Source organism: Haliotis rubra, unplaced genomic scaffold (genome assembly GCF_003918875.1).
Source record: "Haliotis rubra isolate DU_JTF1 unplaced genomic scaffold, ASM391887v1 Scf964, whole genome shotgun sequence".
Lineage (NCBI taxonomy): Eukaryota > Metazoa > Mollusca > Gastropoda > Lepetellida > Haliotidae > Haliotis > Haliotis rubra.
This window is the reverse complement of record NW_025767706.1, coordinates 61,234-83,917: the sequence shown is the minus strand read 5'-3', so window position 1 is coordinate 83,917 and position 22,684 is coordinate 61,234. Positions and strand designations below refer to the sequence as shown.

Below are 22,684 nucleotides of genomic sequence, written 5' to 3'. Positions count from 1 at the left end.
ATATATTTGTCTTTATGGACACCTGTTTAATTAGTTCATTAGTAATGTGCCCTTACATCTTTTTACACAACAACTGCGAGGTCACATACGGCGACAGGGAGTCACATACGGCGACAGGGAGGTCACATGCGGCGACAGGGAGGTCACATACGGCGACAGGGAGGTCACATGCGGCGACAGGGAGGTCACATGCGGCGACAGGGAGGTCACATACGGCGACAGGGAGTCTTGGTGAAGTGCAATTAACGTTTGATCTTTTTTATAGACAACACATCCTGAGCAGGGTATTAAGGTGGGTGAGTATTAAACTATATATTGTGGGCAAAGTTCCTCCCCTGTAAAAATTGTTGTGGGCAAAGTTCCTGTGGAGAAAGTTCCTGTGGGCAAAGTTCCTTGTGGGCAAAGTCCCTGTGGGCCTCAGCGTGTGTAGATATACGTCAGGGTGTCTGGCTGTGAATGATAATATGTCAGGGAGGCAGGGTGGCAGGATGGCAGGATGGCAGGGCGTGAGGATGGTACGATGTCAGGCTGGTAGGATGTCAGGGTGGCAGGATGTCAGGGTGGCAGGATGTCAGGCTGGTAGGATGTCAGGGTGGCAGGATGTCAGGATTGAAGGATGGCACGGTGGCAGGATGGAAGGGTGACAGGATTTCAGAATGGCAGGGTGTTAGGATGGCAGGGTGGCACGGTGGCAGGCTGGCAGGATTTCAGAATGGCAGGGTGTTAGGATGGCAGGATTTCAGAATGGCAGGGTGTCAGGATGGAAGGGTGTCAGTATGTCGGGGCGTCATGATGGCAGTATGTCAGGGCGTCAGATGGCAGGGCATGGGGGTGTCAGGGTGTCAGGATGGCAGGGTGTCAGGTCGTCAGGATGGCAGGATGGAAGGGTGTCAGGCCTTCAGGATGTCAGTGAGGCAGGATGTCAAGATGTCAGGCGTCAGGATGGCAGGGGAAGGGTGTCAGCCTTCAGGTGTCAGGGCGTCAGGATGGCAGGGTGTCGCGGTGTCAGGGCGTCAGGATGTCAGGGTGTCAAGGCGTCAGGATGGCAGGGCGTCAGGTTGTCGTGGTGTCAGGGTGTCAAGGCGTCAGGATGGCAGGGCGTCAGGATGGCAGGGTGTCAGGGTTTCAGAATGACACACAATCCACTAAGGCACTGACCACTCTATCCATCTCTCTATAGGGTCATGCATAAGTTGCTGCCCATGAGGACATCTGATGACCATCCACAGGCCAGAGTAGAGATTGCTCCAAAGGTTGCCCGTTATGGCCAAGGCATGCGTACGGCAATTTATTACCTACGAGGGCGCAAATATCGGGGTTCATATTTTTCCTAGGGCAAAATATCACTTTGTCATGGTGACGTGACGTCATAAACAATTCTATGACGTCACGTTTCTTCTGTGACGTGGCTTTCTAAATGCTGCGACGGCGGGTAGCCAGCCTATGTTTGAAAGTAGATTTGGGTTTATTTTCCTCAATTTGAGGACTTCGGTAATAAACAGAAAATTATATCTCGCTCGAGGAATGCCAACATTTAGGCGCTCGTGTCGTAAACATACCATGACATGAGCACTCATATAATATCCTCTGTATAATGAGTCGATGTGAGAAACGGGACATGATTAATGTGACGTCACAATCTTTTTGACGTCACAGTCAGTACCGACAACATCAAACACGAGAGACTAACATTAGAGCAGACTAGACGTGAGGAATATGTAAGTACGTATCGTATTAAGGAAGACTAAGCTTGAAGGTTCCGTATTTGAATCTCAATAATGTAATATAGTTACAAGTGATCTCTCCGGCTGTTGGATCCAACCCTTCTGTCGGACCTCAGACCTGTCTCGGTAATAGAGCCAAAGCGAATAATTTCAACGCCTGATAGTATTTGATATTGGCATCCAACTACAGAGGACATGGTGCCAGTCTGGAACGCAAGGGCGTTGGGAGATTGCGAGTTCATGAACAGAGCTTTAAGCATAAAACATTGGGCATTTTGAAGCAGTGTTATATATTTCATAGTTAAGCCATCACCAAACAACTTCTGAGCATGCCCGACCTAACAACATAAAGATATATGCAATCAGGTTTCTACTTCAAGTGTATGATTCATAAGATTCGCTCCTCAATATGTACTTCAGTACTGACAATTCCAGCTTGGGGTTAAAGGGTGAACAACAGCCATAATGTAAATATTTCATAAACCCGCCCTCACATCAACATCACTCGAAATTTTGTATTTAAGACAAACGTGTTCTGTACCGTTTCGCAACATTTCTTCTGATATGTTTGCGAGTGCCTATGTAAGTCAGTTGATGATCCCTCGTAAGTCAGCCCACCGTCTATAACTGTATTGTGGTGACGATCCGGGTCGATATCACAGGGTATTAACGCCGGGTAGTTAGGGCTATCAGGGTGGGACAGCCGTGTAGAACGGTGTAACGCGAGCAGCGACAATAACAACCCAGGTAATATCAGCACTGGCTGTAATCACCTTGCCACGCGGGGTGGCCGCTTGTGTCAGTCCAAATCCGGATCAAGAGACAATGATCAGACCAGGTGTGTCCTGGGATTCTAAGGCTAACATCCACTGATGCAGACAGGTGTGAGACAATGATCAGACCAGGTGTGTCCCGGGGCTCTAAGGCTAACATCCATTGATGCAGACAGGTGTGAGACAATGATCAGACCAGGTGTGTCCCGGGGCTCTAAGGCTAACATCCACTGATGCAGACAGGTGTGAGACAATGATCAGACCAGGTGTGTCCTGGGACTCTAAGGCTAACATCCACTGATGCAGACAGGTGTGAGACAATGATCAGACCAGGTGTGTCCCGGGGCTCTAAGGCTAACATCCACTGATGCATACAGGTGTGAGACTAGGTGTTTCCCGGGACTCTAAGGCTAACATCCCCTGATGCAGACAGGTGTGAGACAATGATCAGACCAGGTGTGTCCCGGGACTCTAAGGCTAACATCCACTGATGCAGACAGGTGTGAGACCAGGTGTGTCCCGGGGCTCTAAGGCTAACATCCTCTGATACAGACAGGTGTGAGACAGGGATCAGACCAGGTGTGTCCCGGGACTCTAAGGCTAACATCCACTGATGCAGACAGGTGTGAGACAATGATCAGACCAGGTGTGTCCCGGGACTCTAAGGCTAACATCCACTGATGTAGACAGGTGTGAGACTATGAGGGTGTGTCCCGGGACTCTAAGGCTAACATCCACTGATGCAGACAGGTGTGAGACTAGGTGTGTCCCGGGACTCTAAGGCTAACATCCACTGATGCAGACAGGTGTGAGACAATGATCAGACCAGGTGTGTCCCGGGACTCTAAGGCTAACATCCACTGATGCAGACAGGTGTGAGACTAGGTGTGTCCCGGGACTCTAAGGCTAACATCCACTGATGCAGACAGGTGTGAGACAATGATCAGACCAGGTGTGTCCCGGGACTCTAAGGCTAACATCCACTGATGCAGACAGGTGTGAGACAATGATCAGACCAGGTGTGTCCCCAGGTGTGTCCCGGACTCTAAGGCTAACATCCACTGATGTAGACAGGTGTGAGACTAGGTGTGTCCCGGGACTCTAAGGCTAATTTCCACTGATGCAGACAGGTGTGAGACTAGGTGTGTCCCGGGACTCTAAGGCTAACATCCACTGATGCAGACAGGTGTGAGACAATGATCAGACCAGGTGTGTCCCGGGACTCTAAGGCTAACATCCACTGATGCAGACGGGTGTGAGACAAGGTGTTTCCCGGGACTCTAAGGCTAACATCCACTGATGCAGACAGGTGTGAGACAATGATCAGACCAGGTGTGTCCCGGGGCTCTAAGGCTAACATCCACTGATGCAGACAGGTGTGAGACAATGATCAGACCAGGTGTGTCCCGGGACTCTAAGGCTAACATCCACTGATGTAGACAGGTGTGAGACTAGGTGTGTCCCGGGACTCTAAGGCTAACATCCATTGATGCAGACAGGTGTGAGACAATGATCAGACCAGGTGTGTCCCGGGACTCTAAGGCTAACATCCACTGATGCAGACAGGTGTGAGACAATGATCAGACCAGGTGTGTCCCGGGACTCTAAGGCTAGCATCCACTGATGTAGACAGGTGTGAGACTAGGTGTGTCCCGGGACTCTAAGGCTAATTTCCACTGATGTAGTAGTGGCTCATCCTGCTGATGATGGCGGTATGAACGCGGTGTTTCCATTTGATATCCACGTAACTTCCACTGAACGTGTTACCCACAAAATGCTGTATTACATGTATACGTCTTGTACTCAACCTGACACTGTGACTTATAGGTGGCACTGGTACTTCACTTCTCGTCCCAGCTCTACTTCACTTCTCGTCCCAGCTGTACATAGCTTCTCGGGGGCACTGTGGCAAATGGCAGAAAGGGGCGAACACAAAAGTGGGGCTCAGATAATTGCTCAAACCAGTCACCCAATATCTGAATTAAATGTGTCAAACTTTTGCATACAAACACTGTGCATATATACATGGTGACAATTCATAGCATGCACAAACTAAAACGTCAAACATGCCAGAGATTTATTAAAACTGTCATGCGGTCAGGGTTCCGGTTAGGGTTACTTTGAGGCCTAAACCTATGTACAAAAGAAGTACACATATCTCTTTATTTTTTACACGCTTTTTTTAATTCGCAAAAGATAACGTAAATGTTTCGAAAAGTGTTTTGATTGTGACTTACAAGTTAATCTTCCTCTATATATCCGAGAATTTACTACACGCAAATATACACTCATCAAAGAAAGAAACGCACCGGCGTTTTCAGTAGTACATTTTGATATATTTTGACAGCAATCGTCATGAAGACAATTACTATGTTTGGATGCCGTTAATCATGTGGTGCTTGTTGTGCATTGCGCGTCCCAAACTGTGTTTGTAAACGTTTGTCATAAAAATTGAAAACGATACATGAAAATGCATGCAGAAAGAGTTTTCCACGTGATGCACGTACAATGTGTCGGCCGCATGAGTAGACACATCGACTATAAAAGGCCAAACCAAATTCATCATTTCACTACGAAAATTACGACGTAAACGGAGATAGAAATGCCAAGATTGAATGCTGCTGTCCTAAATATCGCCACTGGACGTTTGGAAGCAGGGGAGTCCCAGTCTGCCGTTGCAAGACACTTCAACGTCCACCACAGCACCATATCTTGATTATGACATCGATATACGCGCTTCTATTTGACCAAGATCCTCCCAGAAGTGGAAGACCAAGAGTGACCACTCCTGTTCAGGACCGACTCATCCGGGTGTTTCACCTACGTCATCGATTTGCTACAGCAACGGACACTGCAGGACAGGTGCCTGGTCTTCGAAGAATTTTCGACCAAACCATCAGAAATCGTCTGAGATAAGTGGGAATTCGAGCAGATCGACCAAAAGTTGGAAATCTCTAGACACTACACCGACAACGACGTGTCCAATGGTGCAACAGGGCAAAGGTGTGGAACATGGGGAACTGCCGACGCGTTTGGTTCAGCGATGAATCGTGTTTCCTCCTGCAACGACGGGATGGGAGACAACGTGTCTATCAATGTCGACACGAACGTTTTGCGCCGAACTGCGTTCGACAGGTGGACAGACTTGGTTGAGGAGGCGTCATGGTGTGGGGAGCCATGTCCTACGCTGGTAGATCAGAGCTAGTGGTGGTTCAAGGCAATCTTACAGTAAACCGCTACATCGACCAAATCCTGCAACCTCACCTTATCCAACACCTTAACCGCCAGAGGGAGCTGTTTCCACACGACAACGCTTGACCCCACACAGCTCGTGTAACAGGTCTTATTCCCACATATGCAAACGTCAATGTCCTCCCTTGGCGTTGATCTGAACCCGATCGAGCATCTATGGGACGATCTTGATCGACGCGGCCGTAAACGTCACCATCGTCCCCAGACTCTTGCAGAACTGGTTGTAGGAGGAATGGCGAAGAATTCCCCAAGCAAAAATCCGACGACTTGTGCAATCCCTTCCAAGGCGGTGTCGAGCAGTGACGGCGGTAAGGGGTAGTGTCACTAGGTACTGACCTGAACGCCCCCTTGTGTCCACACATGTGCAGTAAACCCGGGAAATCTATATGCCCAAGTAAACCCGGGTAGTTTATATGCCCAAGTAAACCTGGGTAGCTTACACTACACGCCAAAAGAAACGTTATCCTCCTACCTTTACGAATTACTTAAAAACTATACAAAATATGTTACAAGGTATTAGTTTACAAGAAAGCTTAACAACACAGCTTTATTCAAATCACTGAAAGAAATTCCCAAATGCAATTATATTTAGGTGAAATGCATCTTTTTCAGAAGAGTTTAATTGTCCTATTTTTGTCCATGTCGAAATACACAAATAACAGTGATTTAGATGTCCAAAAGAAAGGTTGAAATAAATTCTGCTTTGGGACGACGATAAACCATTTAAAGTCACCATTTTCCAACTATTAAAACAAGAAACAACTGTGTAGAGTGTGTAAAATTGTCAAATAATCATTCCTATGATTTCAGTCTTTTAAAACATTTTTTTCTGCTGATTTGCATTAGTGTAAAACGTGTCTTTGATATTGTGAAAACATGTTTAGGAACTTCTACAATGATCTTTGTTAACATTTTTGCTTGCAAAGTAACATTTTTTTATTTTCTGTTTACACACAGCAATATTCAAGCAGTATTTGCATCCATTTCATATGTAGAATGATTCTATAGGATTTGAAAAGAGCCTAGAAAAGATGATATGATACACAAGTACGAGAAATATGCCACGATTAACAAGTAAAGAGAGAGAAAGAGCCATTGGTTGGTGCAGATGGGATCTACATACAATGCTGTTGCCAACGCCCACGGATGCCACTGTATCACGGTTATAAGACTTATTCAGGGCTTCAGACAGACTGGGGTCACCGAAGACAGACCAAGAAGTGGACGTCCACGCATCACAACGCCAGTTGAAGATAGGTACCTCCATCATTAAGGAAGGAGGGTAACGTTTCTTTTGGCGTTTAGTGTATCTGTTTGGTTTGTTGTTTTTTGTTTGAAGTAATTTGGATACGATGACATGCATCGACCAATTCAAAGAATCAGTCAATCCGATTCAAATGGTCGCCTCTTACGACAAGCATATGTTTCTAAAGACAAATTTGGCAGGTGCGACAGTTAATATCCCCATGTACACGCGGACAATGACTCGGTATAATGGCTGGGATCCATTGAGCGAGGGTGGTGGTGTATGTCCGTGGAGTCTATTCACATATTTACTCCTGCCAGAACACTGTAATTGCGGTGAAACGCATAGCTTCACTGCACACTCAGTCACAGAAACACACTGGGAAAGACTTCCCAATACATTTATGTTATACCCTGTTGCAGATTTAGGCGACAGACCTGTGTGTCCATCTGTCACCTGGACAACAGGCGCTGTCACACAGTGTCATCAGGATCCGTGAAGCCATTATATAGTGTCATCTATCTCCATGCCACACCAGTCATCTATCTCCGTGACACCGTCATACAGTCATCTATCTCCATGCCACAACAGTCATCTATCTCCGTGCCACAACAGTCATCTATCTCCGTGACACCGTCATACAGTCATCTATCTCCATGCCACAACAGTCATCTATCTTCGTGACACCGTCATACAGTCATCTATCTCCGTGCCACAACAGTCATCTATCTCCGTGACACCGTCATACAGTCATCTATCTCCGTGCCACAACAGTCATCTATCTCCGTGACACCGTCATACAGTCATCTATCTCCGTGCCACAACAGTCATCTATCTTCGTGACACCGTCATACAGTCATCTATCTCCGTGCCACAACAGTCATCTATCTTCGTGACACCGTCATACGTGACATCCGTCATACAGTCATCTATCTCCGTGCCACAACAGTCATCTATCTCCGTGACACCGTCATACAGTCATCTATCTCCGTGACACCGTCATACAGTCATCTATCTCCGTGACACCGTCATACAGTCATCTATCTCACTGACACCGTCATACAGCCATCTATCTCCGTGACACCGTCATACAGTCATACAGTCATCTATCTCCGTGACACAGTCATCTATCTCCAAGACACCACTATACAGTGTCATCTGTCCTCGTGACATACCAGTCATCTTTCTCCGTCACACCGTCATACAATGTAGTTTGACGTCACACAGTATAGTTTGACGTCATATACTATAGTTTGGTCAACTCTATTCACCCTGTGGGCTGTAGTTTGCCTCTCCGGGACCATGTAGGAGTCCTAATCATCAATACCGTGAGTGTAGACTCCGTCATTACCCAGGACACGAGTCAGCACGCAACACCGGTGTAACCGCCAGCTAGCGAAGTGGAGCTGTCTGTTGTTACATGAGTAGCAGCTGTGTGTAGTCTGAGTGGAAGGGCTGTGGAGGAGCTGACACCTCGGCTCATACTGAGGATCTGTGACAGTATCATCACCTGATCTCAGGTAGAGGTAGGATGGTGTTTCTCAATCACACGGATTTCCACTGTCACTACACTCCGTGTTCAGTGTTTATAGAAACAGGGGTACATTTCAGAAATCAGCTCATAAGGTGCACTCATTGCCACCAGACGCTAGTTTCTTGTTCAAACCAGGCTAGGCCATCTCCGTATGTCGTATTTAAAATCAAGAGGTTTTTTTGCGGAGAGTTTGATCATGAATCCCTAGCTACCCAGCCAAAGTGTCCCGCTTTTAGTTGGTTAACATCAAATAACTGTAAATCTTAGAACTTCAAAAACCTCAAAAGACGAAACTACATGTATTCTGTCAGGCTATGGTACACCGCAGCCCTAAATGCATGGTATTTCTGATGTATGTTATCCCAAACAGTATGTTATCCCAAACAGTATGTGTTTCCGTGGCGTGTGGTGGCAATCGTCCAAGCGTTTGTCTGTGTGTAATGCGATACCCCTCTGGTGTGTGTGTACCCGCCCGGGACGGCGTTAGATGCTATCTCCGTCTACACCCACAAGCACCACACACATGATCTGGACAACGCGCGCCCATTCTAAGAAGCCATATAATACAATATGCGATAGATCATGTTGACAAATTACACTGAATTCCTTAGCAACATGGCAACATATATCCCAGCTAATCCCTATAAACTCTGCGTTAAACTAACGGATTTAACTGGAATCACAACAACCGATCAAATTCAATGACAGGACTTACCTACTGAACTGGCTACTGTTGTGTCTACTGTACGGTCTACTATATAATGTCTACCGTACGGTCTACTGTTGTGTCTACTGTACTGGCTACTGTTGTGTCTACTGTACCGGCCACTGTTGTGTCTACTGTACCGGCTACTGTTGTGTCTACTGTACTGGCTACTGTTGTGTTTACTGTACTGGCTACTGTTGTGTTTACTATACTGGCTACTGTTGTGGCTACTGTACTGGCTACTGTTGTGGCTACTGTTGTCTACTCTATAGTCTACTGTTGTGTATATTGTACTGGCTACTGTTGTGTCTACTGTACGGTCTACTATATAATGTCTACTGTACGGTCTACTGTTGTGTCTACTGTACGGTCTACTGTTGTGTCTACTGTACTGGCGACTGTTGTGTCGACTGTACTGGCTGCTGCTGTGTCTATTGTACTGGCTACTGTTGTGTCTACAGTACAGTCTACTATATAATGTCTACTGTACGGTCTACTGTTGTGTCTACTGTACGGTCTACTGTTGTGTCTACAGTACTGGCTACTGTTGTGACTACTGTACTGGCTACTGTTGTGGCTACTGTTGTGTCGACTGTACTGGCTACTGTTGTGTCTACGGTACAGTCTACTATATATGTCTACTGTACGGTCTACTGTTGTGTCTACTGTACGGTCTACTGTTGTGTCTACTGTTGTGTCGACTGTTGTGTCTACTGTACTGGCTACTGTTGTGGCTACTGTACTGGCTACTGTTGTGTCTACTGTACGGTCTACTGTTGTGTCTACTGTACGGTCTACTGTTGTGTCTACTGTACCGGCTACTGTTGTGCTTACTATACTGGTTACTGTTGTGTCTACAGTACTGGCTACTGTTGTGTCTACTGTACTGGCTAATGTTGCTGTCGTGGCTACTGTTGTGGCTACTCTACTGGCTACTGTTGTGTCTACTATACTGGCTACTGCTGTGTCAACTGTACTGGCTACTGTCTACTCTATAGTCTACTGTTATGTATACTGTACTGGCTACTGTTGTGTCTACTGTACTGGCTACTGTCTACTCTATAGTCTACTGTTATGTATACTATACTGGCTACTGTTGTGTCTACTGTACTGGCTACTGTTGTGGCTACTGTTGTGTCTACTGTACTGGCTACTGTTGTGGCTACTGTTGTGTCTACTGTACTGGCTACTGTTGTGTCTACTGTACCGGCTACTGTTGTGGCTACTGTTGTGTCTACTATACTGGCTACTGTTGTGTCTACTGTACTGGCTACTGTTAACTATACTGTACTGGCTACTGTTGTGTCTACTGTACTGGCTACTGTTGTGGCTACTGTTGTGTCTACTGTACTGGCTGCTGCTGTGTCTATATTACTGGCTACTGTTGTGGCTACTGTACTGGCTACTGTTGTGGCTACTATACTGGCTACTGTTGTGTCTACTGTACTGGCTACTGTCTACTCTATAGTCTACTGTTATGTATACTGTACTGGCTACTGTTGTGTCTACTGTACTGGCTACTATCTACTCTACTGGCTACTGTTATGTATACTGTACTGGCTACTGTTGTGGCTACTGTTGTGTCTACTGTACTGGCTACTGTTGTGGCTACTGTTGTGTCTACTGTACTGGCTACTGTTGTGTCTACTATACTGGCTACCGTTGTGGCTACTGTACTGGCTACTGTCTACTCTATAGTCTACTGTTAAGTATACTGTACTGACTACTGTTGTGTCTACTGTACTGGCTACTGTTGTGGCTACTGTTGTGTCTACTGTACTGGCTACTGTCTACTCTATAGTCTACTGTTAAGTATACTGTACTGACTACTGTTGTGTCTACTGTACTGGCTACTGTTGTGGCTACTGTTGTGTCTACTGTAGTGGCTACTGTTGTGTCTACTGTACTGGCTACTGTTGTGTCTACTGTACTGGCTACTGTTGTAGCTGCTGCTGTGTCTACTGTACTGGCTACAGTTGTGGCTACTATACTGGCTACTGTTGTGTCTACTGTACTGGCTACAGTTGTGGCTACTGTTGTGTCGACTGTACTGGCTGCTCCTGTGTCTATTGTACTGGCTACTGTTGTGTCTACTATACTGGCTACTGTTGTGGCTACTGTACTGGCTACTGTTGTGTCTACTGTACCGGCCACTGTTGTGTCTACTGTACCGGCTACTGTTGTGTCTACTGTACTGGCTACTGTTGTGTCTACTGTACCGGCTACTGTTGTGTTTACTATACTGGCTACTGTTGTGTTTACTGTACTGGCTACTGTTGTGGCTACTGTACTGGCTACTGTTGTGGCTACTGTTGTCTACTCTATAGTCTACTGTTGTGTATATTGTACTGGCTACTGTTGTGTCTACTGTACGGTCTACTATATAATGTCTACTGTACGGTCTACTGTTGTGTCTACTGTACGGTCTACTGTTGTGTCTACTGTACTGGCGACTGTTGTGTCGACTGTACTGGCTGCTGCTGTGTCTATTGTACTGGCTACTGTTGTGTCTACAGTACAGTCTACTATATAATGTCTACTGTACGGTCTACTGTTGTGTCTACTGTACGGTCTACTGTTGTGTCTACTGTTGTGTCGACTGTTGTGTCTACTGTACTGGCTACTGTTGTGGCTACTGTTGTGTCTACTGTACTGGTTACTGTTGTGGCTACTGTACTGGCTACTGTTGTGGCTACTGTACTGGCTACTGTTGTGTCTACTGTACGGCCTACTGTTGTGTCTACTGTACGGTCTACTGTTGTGTCTACTGTACCGGCTACTGTTGTGCTTACTATACTGGTTACTGTTGTGTCTACAGTACTGGCTACTGTTGTGTCTACTGTACTGGCTAATGTTGTGGCTACTGTTGTGTCTACTCTACTGGCTACTGTTGTGTCTACTATACTGGCTACTGCTGTGTCAACTGTACTGGCTACTGTCTACTCTATAGTCTACTGTTGTGTATACTGTACTGGCTACTGTTGTGTCTACTGTACTGGCTACTGTCTACTCTATAGTCTACTGTTATGTATACTATACTGGCTACTGTTGTGTCTACTGTACTGGCTACTGTTGTGGCTACTGTTGTGTCTACTGTACTGGCTACTGTTGTGGCTACTGTTGTGTCTACTGTACTGGCTACTGTTGTGTCTACTGTACCGGCTACTGTTGTGGCTACTGTTGTGTCTACTATACTGGCTACTGTTGTGTCTACTGTACTGGCTACTGTTAAGTATACTGTACTGGCTACTGTTGTGTCTACTGTACTGGCTACTGTTGTGTCTACTGTTGTGTCTACTGTACTGGCTGCTGCTGTGTCTATTGTACTGGCTACTGTTGTGGCTACTGTACTGGCTACTGTTGTGGCTACTATACTGGCTACTGTTGTGTCTACTGTACTGGCTACTGTCTACTCTATAGTCTATTGTTATGTATACTGTACTGGCTACTGTTGTGTCTACTGTACTGGCTACTATCTACTCTACTGGCTACTGTTATGTATACTGTACTGGCTACTGTTGTGGCTACTGTTGTGTCTACTGTACTGGCTACTGTTGTGGCTACTGCTGTCTACTGTACTGGCTACTGTTGTGTCTACTGTACCGGCTACTGTTGTGGCTACTGTTGTGTCTACTATACTGGCTACTGTTGTGTCTACTGTACTGGCTACTGTTAAGTATACTGTACTGGCTACTGTTATTGTCTACTGTACTGGCTACTGTTGTGTCTACTGTACTGTTGTGTCTGTTGTGGCTACTGTTGTGTCTACTGTACTGGCTGCTGTTGTGTCTATTGTACTGGCTACTGTTGTGGCTACTGTACTGGCTACTGTTGTGGCTACTATACTGGCTACTGTTGTGTCTACTGTACTGGCTACTGTCTACTCTATAGTCTACTGTTATGTATACTGTACTGGCTACTGTTGTGTCTACTGTACTGGCTACTATCTACTCTGTAGTCTACTGTTATGTATACTGTACTGGCTACTGTTGTGGCTACTGTTGTGTCTACTGTACTGGCTACTGTTGTGGCTACTGTTGTGTAAACTGTACTGGCTACTGTTGTGTCTACTGTACTGGCTACTGTTGTGTCTACTATACTGGCTACCGTTGTGTCTACTGTACTGGCTACTGTCTACTCTATAGTCTACTGTTAAGTATACTGTACTGACTACTGTTGTGTCTACTGTACTGGCTACTGTTGTGGCTACTGTTGTGTCTACTGTACTGGCTACTGTTGTGTCTACTGTACTGGCTACTGTTGTGTCTACTGTACTGGCTACTGTTGTGTTCACTGTACTGGCTACTGTACTGGCTACTGTTGTAGCTGCTGCTGTGTCTACTGTACTGGCTACTATCTACTCTATAGTCTACTGTTATGGCTACTGTACTGGCTACTGTTGTGTCTACTGTACTGGCTACTATCTACTCTATAGTCTACTGTTATGTATACTGTACTGGCTACTGTTATGAATACTATACTGGCTACTGTTGTGTCTACTGTACTGGCTACTGTACCGGCTACTGTACCGGCTACTGTTGTGTCTACTGTACTGGCTACTAATGTGTCGACTGTACTGGCGGACACTGGCTACTGTTGTGTCTACTGTACTGGCTACTGTTGTGTCTACTGTACTGTCTACTGTACCGGATGCTGTTGTGTCTACTGTACCGGCTACTGTACCGGCTACCGTTGTGTCTACTGTACCGGCTACCGTTGTGTCTACTGTACTGGCTGCTACACTATCTTAAAGTGCTATCTACTGCAGCACCAACCAGAACACTCTGACTATGACAAAAACCCTTCATACCAGATCACAAGTTGACTATATGACAAAAGCCCTTCATACCAGATCACAAGTAGACTATGACAAAAGCCCTTCATACCAGATCACAAGTAGACTATTACAATAGCCCTTCATACGAGATCACAAGTAGACTATATGACAAAAGCCCTTCATACCAGATCACAAATAGACTACGACAAAAGCCCTTCATACCAGATCACAAGTAGACTATTACAATAGCCCTTCATACGAGATAACAAGTAGACTATATGACAAAAGCCCTTCATACCAGATCACAAGTAGACTATTACAATAGCCCTTCATACGAGATCACAAGTAGACTATATGACAAAAGCCCTTCATACCAGATCACAAGTAGACTATGACAAAAGCCCTTCATACCAGATCACAAGTAGACTATTACAATAGCCCTTCATACGAGATAACAAGTAGACTATATGACAAAAGCCCTTCATACCAGATCACAAGTAGACTATGACAAAAGCCCTTCATACCAGATCACAAGTGGACTATATGACAAAAACCCTTCATACGAGATCACAAGTAGACTATGACAAAAGCCCTCACACTATGTCACAGGGGAACTTGGAAAAAAACCTTTCATACCAGGTCACATTGAGACGATGACAAAAGTCCTTGATACCAGGTCACATTGAGACTATGACAAAAGTCCATCATACCAGGTCACATTGAGACTATGACAAAAGTCCTTGATACCAAGTCACATTGAAACGATGACAAAAGTCCTTCATACCAGGTCACATTGAGACTATGACAAAAGTCCTTCATACCAGGTCACATTGAGACTATGACAAAAGTCCTTCATACCAGGTCACATTGAGACGATGACAAAAGTCCTTCATACCAGGTCACATTGAGACGATGACAAAAGTCCTTGATACCAGGTCACATTGAGACTATGACAAAAGTCCATCATACCAGGTCACATTGAGACGCTGACAAAGTCGTTGATACCAGGTCACATTGAGACTATGACAAAAGTCCATCATACCAGGTCACATTGAGACTATGACAAAAGTCCTTGATACCAGGTCACATTGAGACGATGACAAAAGTCCATCATACCAGGTCACATTGAGACGATGATAAAAGTCCTTCATACCAGGTCACATTGAGACGATGACAAAAGCCCATCATACCAGATCACATTGAGACGATGACAAAAGTCCTTCATACCAGGTCACATTGAGACTATGACAAAAACCCTTCATACCAGGTCACATTGAGACTATGACAAAAGTCCATCATACCAGGTCACAAGCGGACTGTAACAAAAGCCCATCATACCAGGTCACAAGCGGACTGGAAAAATATCCTCAAGGTATTCTGTCTACTAATGCTTGTATCCACAGGAACCTTGATTGACTACTGGGACTTTTATTGACAGCGTATTCTGTCTACTCGGGCTTTTATGGATATGGTACTTCGATCGTCTACTGGGGCCTTTATAGACAGGGTTTTCTGTCTACTGGGGTTTCATTGAACATGTATTCTGCCACTGGGGAGTACTGTATTCACTGGGGAGTTTGTTGACAGGGTACTGTATTCACTGTGGCGTTTGTCAACAGGGTAATGTATTCACTGGGGCGTTTGTCAACAGGGTACTGTATTCACTGCGGCGGTTGTCAACAGGGTACTGTATTCACTGGGGAGTTTGTTGACAGGGTACTGTATTCACTGGGGCATTTGTCAACAGGGTAATGTATTCACTGGGGCGTTTGTCAACAGGGTACTGTATTCACTGGGGAGTTTGTCAACAGAGTACTGTATTCACTGCGGCGGTTGTCAACAGGGTAATGTATTCACTGGGGAGTTTGTTGACAGGGTACTGTATTCACTGGGGAGTTTGTTGACAGGGTACTGTATTCACTGGGGCATTTGTCAACAGGGTAATGTATTCACTGGGGCGTTTGTCAACAGGGTACTGTATTCACTGCGGCGGTTGTCAACAGGGTACTGTATTCACTGGGGAGTTTGTTGACAGGGTACTGTATTCACTGGGGCATTTGTCAACAGGGTAATGTATTCACTGGGGCGTTTGTCAACAGGGTACTGTATTCACTGGGGAGTTTGTCAACAGAGTACTGTATTCACTGCGGCGGTTGTCAACAGGGTACTGTATTCACTGGGGAGTTTGTTGACAGGGTACTGTATTCACTGGGGAGTTTGTTGACAGGGTACTGTATTCACTGGGGCATTTGTCAACAGGGTAATGTATTCACTGGGGCGTTTGTCAACAGGGTACTGTATTCACTGCGGCGGTTGTCAACAGGGTACTGTATTCACTGGGGAGTTTGTTGACAGGGTACTGTATTCACTGGGGCATTTGTCAACAGAGTACTGTATTCACTGCGGCGGTTGTCAACAGGGTACTGTATTCACTAGTATTGACAGGGTGCTGTATTCACTGGGGCGGTTGTCAACAGGGTAATGTATTCACTGGGGCGTTTGTCAACAGGGTACTGTATTCACTGGGGAGTTTGTCAACAGAGTACTGTATTCACTGCGGCGGTTGTCAACAGGGTAATGTATTCACTGGGGCGTTTGTCAACAGGGTACTGTATTCACTGGGGAGTTTGTTGACAGGGTACTGTATTCACTGGGGCGTTTGTCAACAGGGTACTGTATTCACTGGGGAGTTTGTCAACAGGGTACTATGTTCACTGGGGTGTTTGTTGACAGGGTACTGTATTTACTAAGGTGTTTGTCAACAGGGTACAATATTCACTGGGGGGTTTGTTGACAGGGTACTGTATTCACTAATGTGTTTGTTGACAGGGTACTGTATTAATTGGGGCTGACTGGCTGAGTATGGTTTTACGCCGTTTTTAGCAATATTCCAGCAATATCACGGCAGGGGACACCAGAAATGGGCTTCACAAGTTGTACCCATGTGGGGAATCGAACCCGGGCCTTCGGCGTGACGAGCGAACGCTTTAACCACTAGGCTACCCCACCGCCCCTATTAACTGGGGAGTTCGTTGACAGGGTACTGTATTCACTGGGGAATTTGCATATTTTTAATGTTATGTTGTTTATAACGTCTTGATTCCAGCCTTTTATCGTCACTTTAATAGATGTTCTTCTTTGATACTCTAATAACGAACTGCAGACAAAAAGAGAGACTGTAATAAATGTGTTGCCTTGCAGATAACTGCACCACAATGGACATCCAGAAGCGCCTCCAGCGGAAGAACCACCAGGCGGCTCTGCAGGCCCGGCGCATGAACAAGACCGCCCGTCGTCTTCTACAGGACAAGATTGGCATCCTCGAGTCATCCTACAAGAAACAGGAGAAGCTTTTGTGTCGCGAGACCAAGTCACTGGAGCAGGAGTTGCGGTCCTGCAATGGTACTACTTCAACAAGTTTACAACACCCAGCGACTGTGCATTCTTTAAACCATTCCCCTAGCCAAAACATCGTGTCAGACCTCCGGGTCACTCCTGGGTGTGGCTCGCAATGTAGATTCCATGCGATGCCCTCCCAGTGTCGATACTTTCCATGTCAACGCCTGTCCACTTACCACAGCATCGGCTTCAACATCCGGGCACCGAGCGGGCAGTCCGTGGAACCCGGCACGTCTAAGGCGTACATCTTCCTTGGTGGAGTAGCGCTTGAGGAAGATAATGTAGTTTCCAGTCGAGACATAGGCTGTCTGGCCCCTTCAACTCACGTGTCACCCAGGAACAGCATACAGGATCGTGAACGAGGTTTACGGCAATTAGTTAGAGAGATGAAACAGCGCAACAACCAGCAACGTCCTCGCGCGTGGGCCGTCAACTACGGTAACCCAATGTCCAGCAGGCAGCTCCTCAAACCCGTGGTGCCTGTATCAGACCAGGAACTGGCGCCATAGGCACTATAGTTGTCTGTACAAGGCATTTACGAAACATTTTGAACATTTCATGTCTACCATAAATATATTCTGAACATAGATTATGCACTTTCTTCTTGTTTCCTTTTTCGATTGTATCTGCAACAGCAGTTATCAGATTCTGTTAAGGTATAGTAACCTAGTTCCTGTCTAACTTCTTTGAGTGGCATTGTTTAGAAGTTGGGGAGTAATATACAGACAAACTGTATGGATAAACTTTTTTATTCGGTAGATGCGACGTTTCGATACAGATTCTTGTATCGTTGTCAAGCAAGTATAAGTAAGTTAGAAAACAGGGGACTATATATACAGTAAATAATTAACTAAAACAAGATGGACGTGAATAGGGATGTACAGTAACAATGTGATGACAAGGGATTACAAGTAGAAGCCAGTGACAAGGGATACATGTAGAAGCAAATGCGGTATACGGGTGTTTGTACAAGTAATACAACCAGTTAAGGTTGGTTGCTGAGATCATCAGTACAGTGTAGAGTTGCGTCCCTTGAGAAGACGCACATCACCCCTCCCGGGGGCACAGATAACCCAGTCATCTCAGGCGCGGTGTTTAGTTTCGTCCCATGAGAAGACGCCTCATTACCCCTCCCGGGGGCACGTGTAACCCAGACAACTCAGGCGCAGTGTAGAGTTGCATCCCTTGAGAAGACGCATCATTACCACCACCACACACCACCCCGGAGGGGGGGCATGTAGCCCAGTCCCCTGAGGTGTAGAGTTGCATCCCTTGAGAAGACGCCTCATTACCCCTCCCGGGGGCACGTGTAGCCCAGTCATCTCATGCGCAGTGTAGAGTTGCAACCCTTGAGAAGACGCCTCGAGAAGACGCCTCATTACCACCCGTGTGTGGATGTGTAGCCCAGTCCCCTGAGGTATACAGATGTTTCCCAAGACGCATTATTACCATGTGTAGCCCAGTCATCTTAGCTGCGGTGTAGAGTTGCATCCCTTGGGCACTGTAGATACTCATGAAGGTGTTCAGACCCTGGTTCCCCAGGATTGTGTTTCTGAATTTGTTTGTATATTAGCCAAACGCATGAATCCAGTATGACATGAAACATTGTCTTACACATACCTTGGAACCAGGAAACCCAATCCTTATATCACTTAACATGTTCACTTGGGGCAATACCATTGCCCTGCTGAGACAATGAGAAATGATTGTCTAGTATGTCATAAAATGTTTGCTTCAGTTCATTACACAACAAGCCATGTTGTAAGGTAGGTGTGGTTGGAGGAAATCCAAGAAAGGGCTTACGTGTGGTACGCTGGTCCAAACAAGCAGGACAAACTGAAGAGACATTTGTACAAGAAACAATGATTTATTTCATGATTCAGTATTATACATTTCTGATACAATGCAAGAGTATGTCAAAAGAAACAAGAGAGCACAATGTCCCAAGAACAGTATCCCACACTGGGAGTCTGCAGTGTAGTCAGTATTGTGGTGGGAGTCCCACCCTGTGTCCTGTGTAGATAGCCCTCATACCCGAGGGTTCAAGGAATACTGCCAGAGTGTATATACTATTGTTACCCTGTTTGCTGCAAGTAGGGATGATCAGTGGCCTTCATTCAATTCATGATCAGCCATTTCTTAAAGATCTCTCTGGCAAATTGGAATAGGTTTATTATGATTTGTTCCACAATTAATCTTGATGCAGACTTTAAGCTAATTGTTTCCATGTTTCAAATGTAACCCTTATTGTACTTGAAGTCACCTACACCCAATGACAGTAGGTCTGATCAGGAGACATCACGCGTCTGGGTAATATCAGGTCAAACTTCACATACTGGGTGATAATATACTGCTCACACTTTGCTAAAGATCACAAAAATTCACAACTTTACTTAAATGTAGATTCATAATTTGAAACTGGATAAATTATAATATGGTAACCCCTCTTTAGGCAAACAGTCACTTTAATCCAACCTTATGCACCTGATACATGAGTAACCATAAAATTGGTTTTCATGGCACCAATCAGCCATTTTGCAAATCATGGAACGAGTCAAATACACAACATCTGTCAATAGCAGGTATGGGTTCCACGAGATGAAATGATTAACTGAAACCTGGGATCCATGCTTACAATAAGCTTCGATATTTAAACCAAATTTGACCCCACATCATAGTTTTCCGTTGAATCCATGATTTAATCCTTAGCAAAGTGTGAAAAGTATATGTTATACTTCATGGTACAAACATGATATCATACTTCGTGTTCTGGGTGGAAATATGATATCATACTGAATGTTCTGGGTGGAAATATGATATCATACTGCATGTTCTGTGTGGAAACATGACATCATACTTTATGTTCTGGGTGTAAATATGACATCATACTTCATGTTCTGGGTGTAAATATGACATCATACATCATGTTCTGGGTGGAAACATGATATCACACTTCATGGTGGAAATATGACATCATACTTCATGTTCTGGGTGTAAATATGACATCATACTTCATGTTCTGGGTGGAAACATGATATCATACTTCATGTATTGGGTTCAAATATGATATCATACTTCATGTTCTGGGTGGAAACATGATATCATACTTCATGTATTGAGTTCAAATATGATATACTGCATGTATTGGGTTCAAATATGATATCATACTGCATGTATTGGGTTCAAATATGATATCATACTTCACGTAGTAGGTGACAACAAATCACAATTCACATACATTTATGTGACACACATATCACACAAATACTGCTGACTAGTCACATACCTGCGCACATGTCACTACATTATGCTGCTATGTTTAAGACTGTGATTAATGCACCATGAATACTGACTGGCACTGACTAGAACTGAAACTAGCATCTGCTGAATGTCTTCTTGAAACCGACATAAAGACGTAATCACTCCATTATTCCTGGAACATTGCAACTCAACACAGGTGTCATGGAAACAGTATGTCTAACCATTAGTTTATTATAAAATGACATGGTTCGCACTCCACTTGGAGCAAGCACGCACCAATATGAATGTTATTTATGAATATATGTTATATGAACATACATACTGACGACCACCTTATTGACAACTACCACAGATACCCGGGTCAACATCGGTGAATGTTTTCTGAATTTATGAAGAAAAAAACATACATTGACCATTAGTAGGTATTGTTCTGATGATGGGGAACCTGCCGATGCCTGCTGAATGGAGCTAGAGTATTACCTTTGTGTTTACAGTCATGTCTCACCTCTATATGTCTGGCTTTCAAGAGTTTGGACAAACTGTACTTGCAGCCACTCAGCAGGGACAGCATCCTGGTCAACATTTACCACCAAACAAAATACAACTTCATGAATATCCTTCACAAAAGATAGCAAGAACTTCACCATGATAGATTTCTTGTTTAACAATTCTATGGGACCAATAGTGACAACAACAGTACATGCCACAACCACATTATTAACAAATCAACATTGTGATTGTCCCCCCAGGATAATGTGATGCGACACCCCTTGTTGTCATGGCGACACACAAGATCCATGGATCCTGGAAACAATATGCTGGGAGAAGAGTTCTGTCTTAGGAAACATGTTTGGCAATTAATGGGCAACAAATAACTGACAAATGAGAAACTGGAATGTAATTTCTTCATATATTCTTATTAACAAGTTGAATAATTTCATACCAATCTATTCCTCTATGATTGAAATATTAGAGACGAAACAACTGATCTGAGATGATGGCAGAACCATCGTGTGGAATGAAACTTCTGTGTATTTCCACTGGATCTCCGACATGCAGTTTTCACCTGAATGGACTATCTCGCTGGCTTTCAAATTGGTAGTATTCAGTAGGTCTTTGGAAGAATGGAAAATGTTGTCCCTGAAAAGTCAATCCTGGAACTGAATGCATTGATTGCAAATCTGTCTAACCTGCTGACTGTAACACAGTTGGTCTATAATACCCACACCAAGCCCAGGACATATGGACTTCCCTCAAATAAATCATCTTTCTCCCACCCACCCACCCCCCCCCCCCCACCCCCACACCTGACCCCTCACATACATACAAGCTTCCTTGTAACATAGCATCCTATCCCGCAACCCCCAACATACACACTTCCTTCCAACACACCATCCCCCCAACCACCCACACACAAATATACAGACTTTCCTCCAAAACAGCTTCCTCTCTTACTATACAGACCCCAACATCCTATGATTGCTACTGTCAATACAAATGCCCTGGTATGTTCCTTCATTTCAGACACTATCATGTACAACATATTTCACTTGCATCAGTTTAAACCATAGCTGTGACAACTGTACACAAAACCAAGAATCACTCAAAGAAAGTTACACTACACATCCACACTGTGATGTCACACAATCCACATCCACACTGTGATGTCACACAATCCACATTCACACTGAGATGTCACACAATCCACATCCACACTGAGATGTCTCACTACGTATCCAGTGATGTCACACAATCCACATCCACAGTGATGTCACAATCCACATCCACATTGAGATGTCACACAATCCACATCAACACTGTAATGTCACACTACACATCCAGTGATGTCACACAATTCACATCCACACTGTGATGTCACACAATCCACATCCACACTGATGTCACACAATCCACATCCACACTGTGATATCACACTTCACATCCACACTGTGATGTAACACAATCCACACTGTGATGTCACACAATCCACATCCACACACAGTGATGTCACA

The 22,684-nt window shown here is 45.0% G+C and overlaps 1 protein-coding gene across 4 annotated transcripts; it reads left to right on the top strand.

Moving 5' to 3' along the window:
* Positions 1-1,615: 1,615 nt before the first annotated feature.
* On the top strand, positions 1,616-17,997 carry LOC124265164. Of its 4 annotated transcripts, XM_046699950.1 has the most exons (3): positions 8,396-8,407; positions 8,459-8,521; positions 17,214-17,997. In XM_046699950.1, exon 3 carries the CDS (start codon positions 17,228-17,230, stop codon positions 17,918-17,920), a length of 693 nt encoding a protein of 230 aa, XP_046555906.1. In that variant the 5' UTR covers positions 8,396-8,407; positions 8,459-8,521; positions 17,214-17,227; the 3' UTR covers positions 17,921-17,997. The 4 variants fall into 4 exon arrangements, with proteins under 4 accessions (XP_046555909.1, XP_046555907.1, XP_046555908.1 ...); XM_046699953.1 differs by lacking the exons at positions 8,396-8,407; positions 8,459-8,521 and adding an exon at positions 1,616-1,722; XM_046699951.1 differs by lacking the exons at positions 8,396-8,407; positions 8,459-8,521 and adding an exon at positions 1,618-1,718.
* The last annotated feature ends 4,687 nt before the right edge of the window (positions 17,998-22,684 follow it).

What these genes read in the sequence shown, in the direction of transcription:
- LOC124265164 (XM_046699953.1), top strand. Translation starts at nt 17,228, where the DNA reads ATGGACATCCAGAAGCGCCTCCAGCGGAAGAACCACCAGGCGGCTCTG.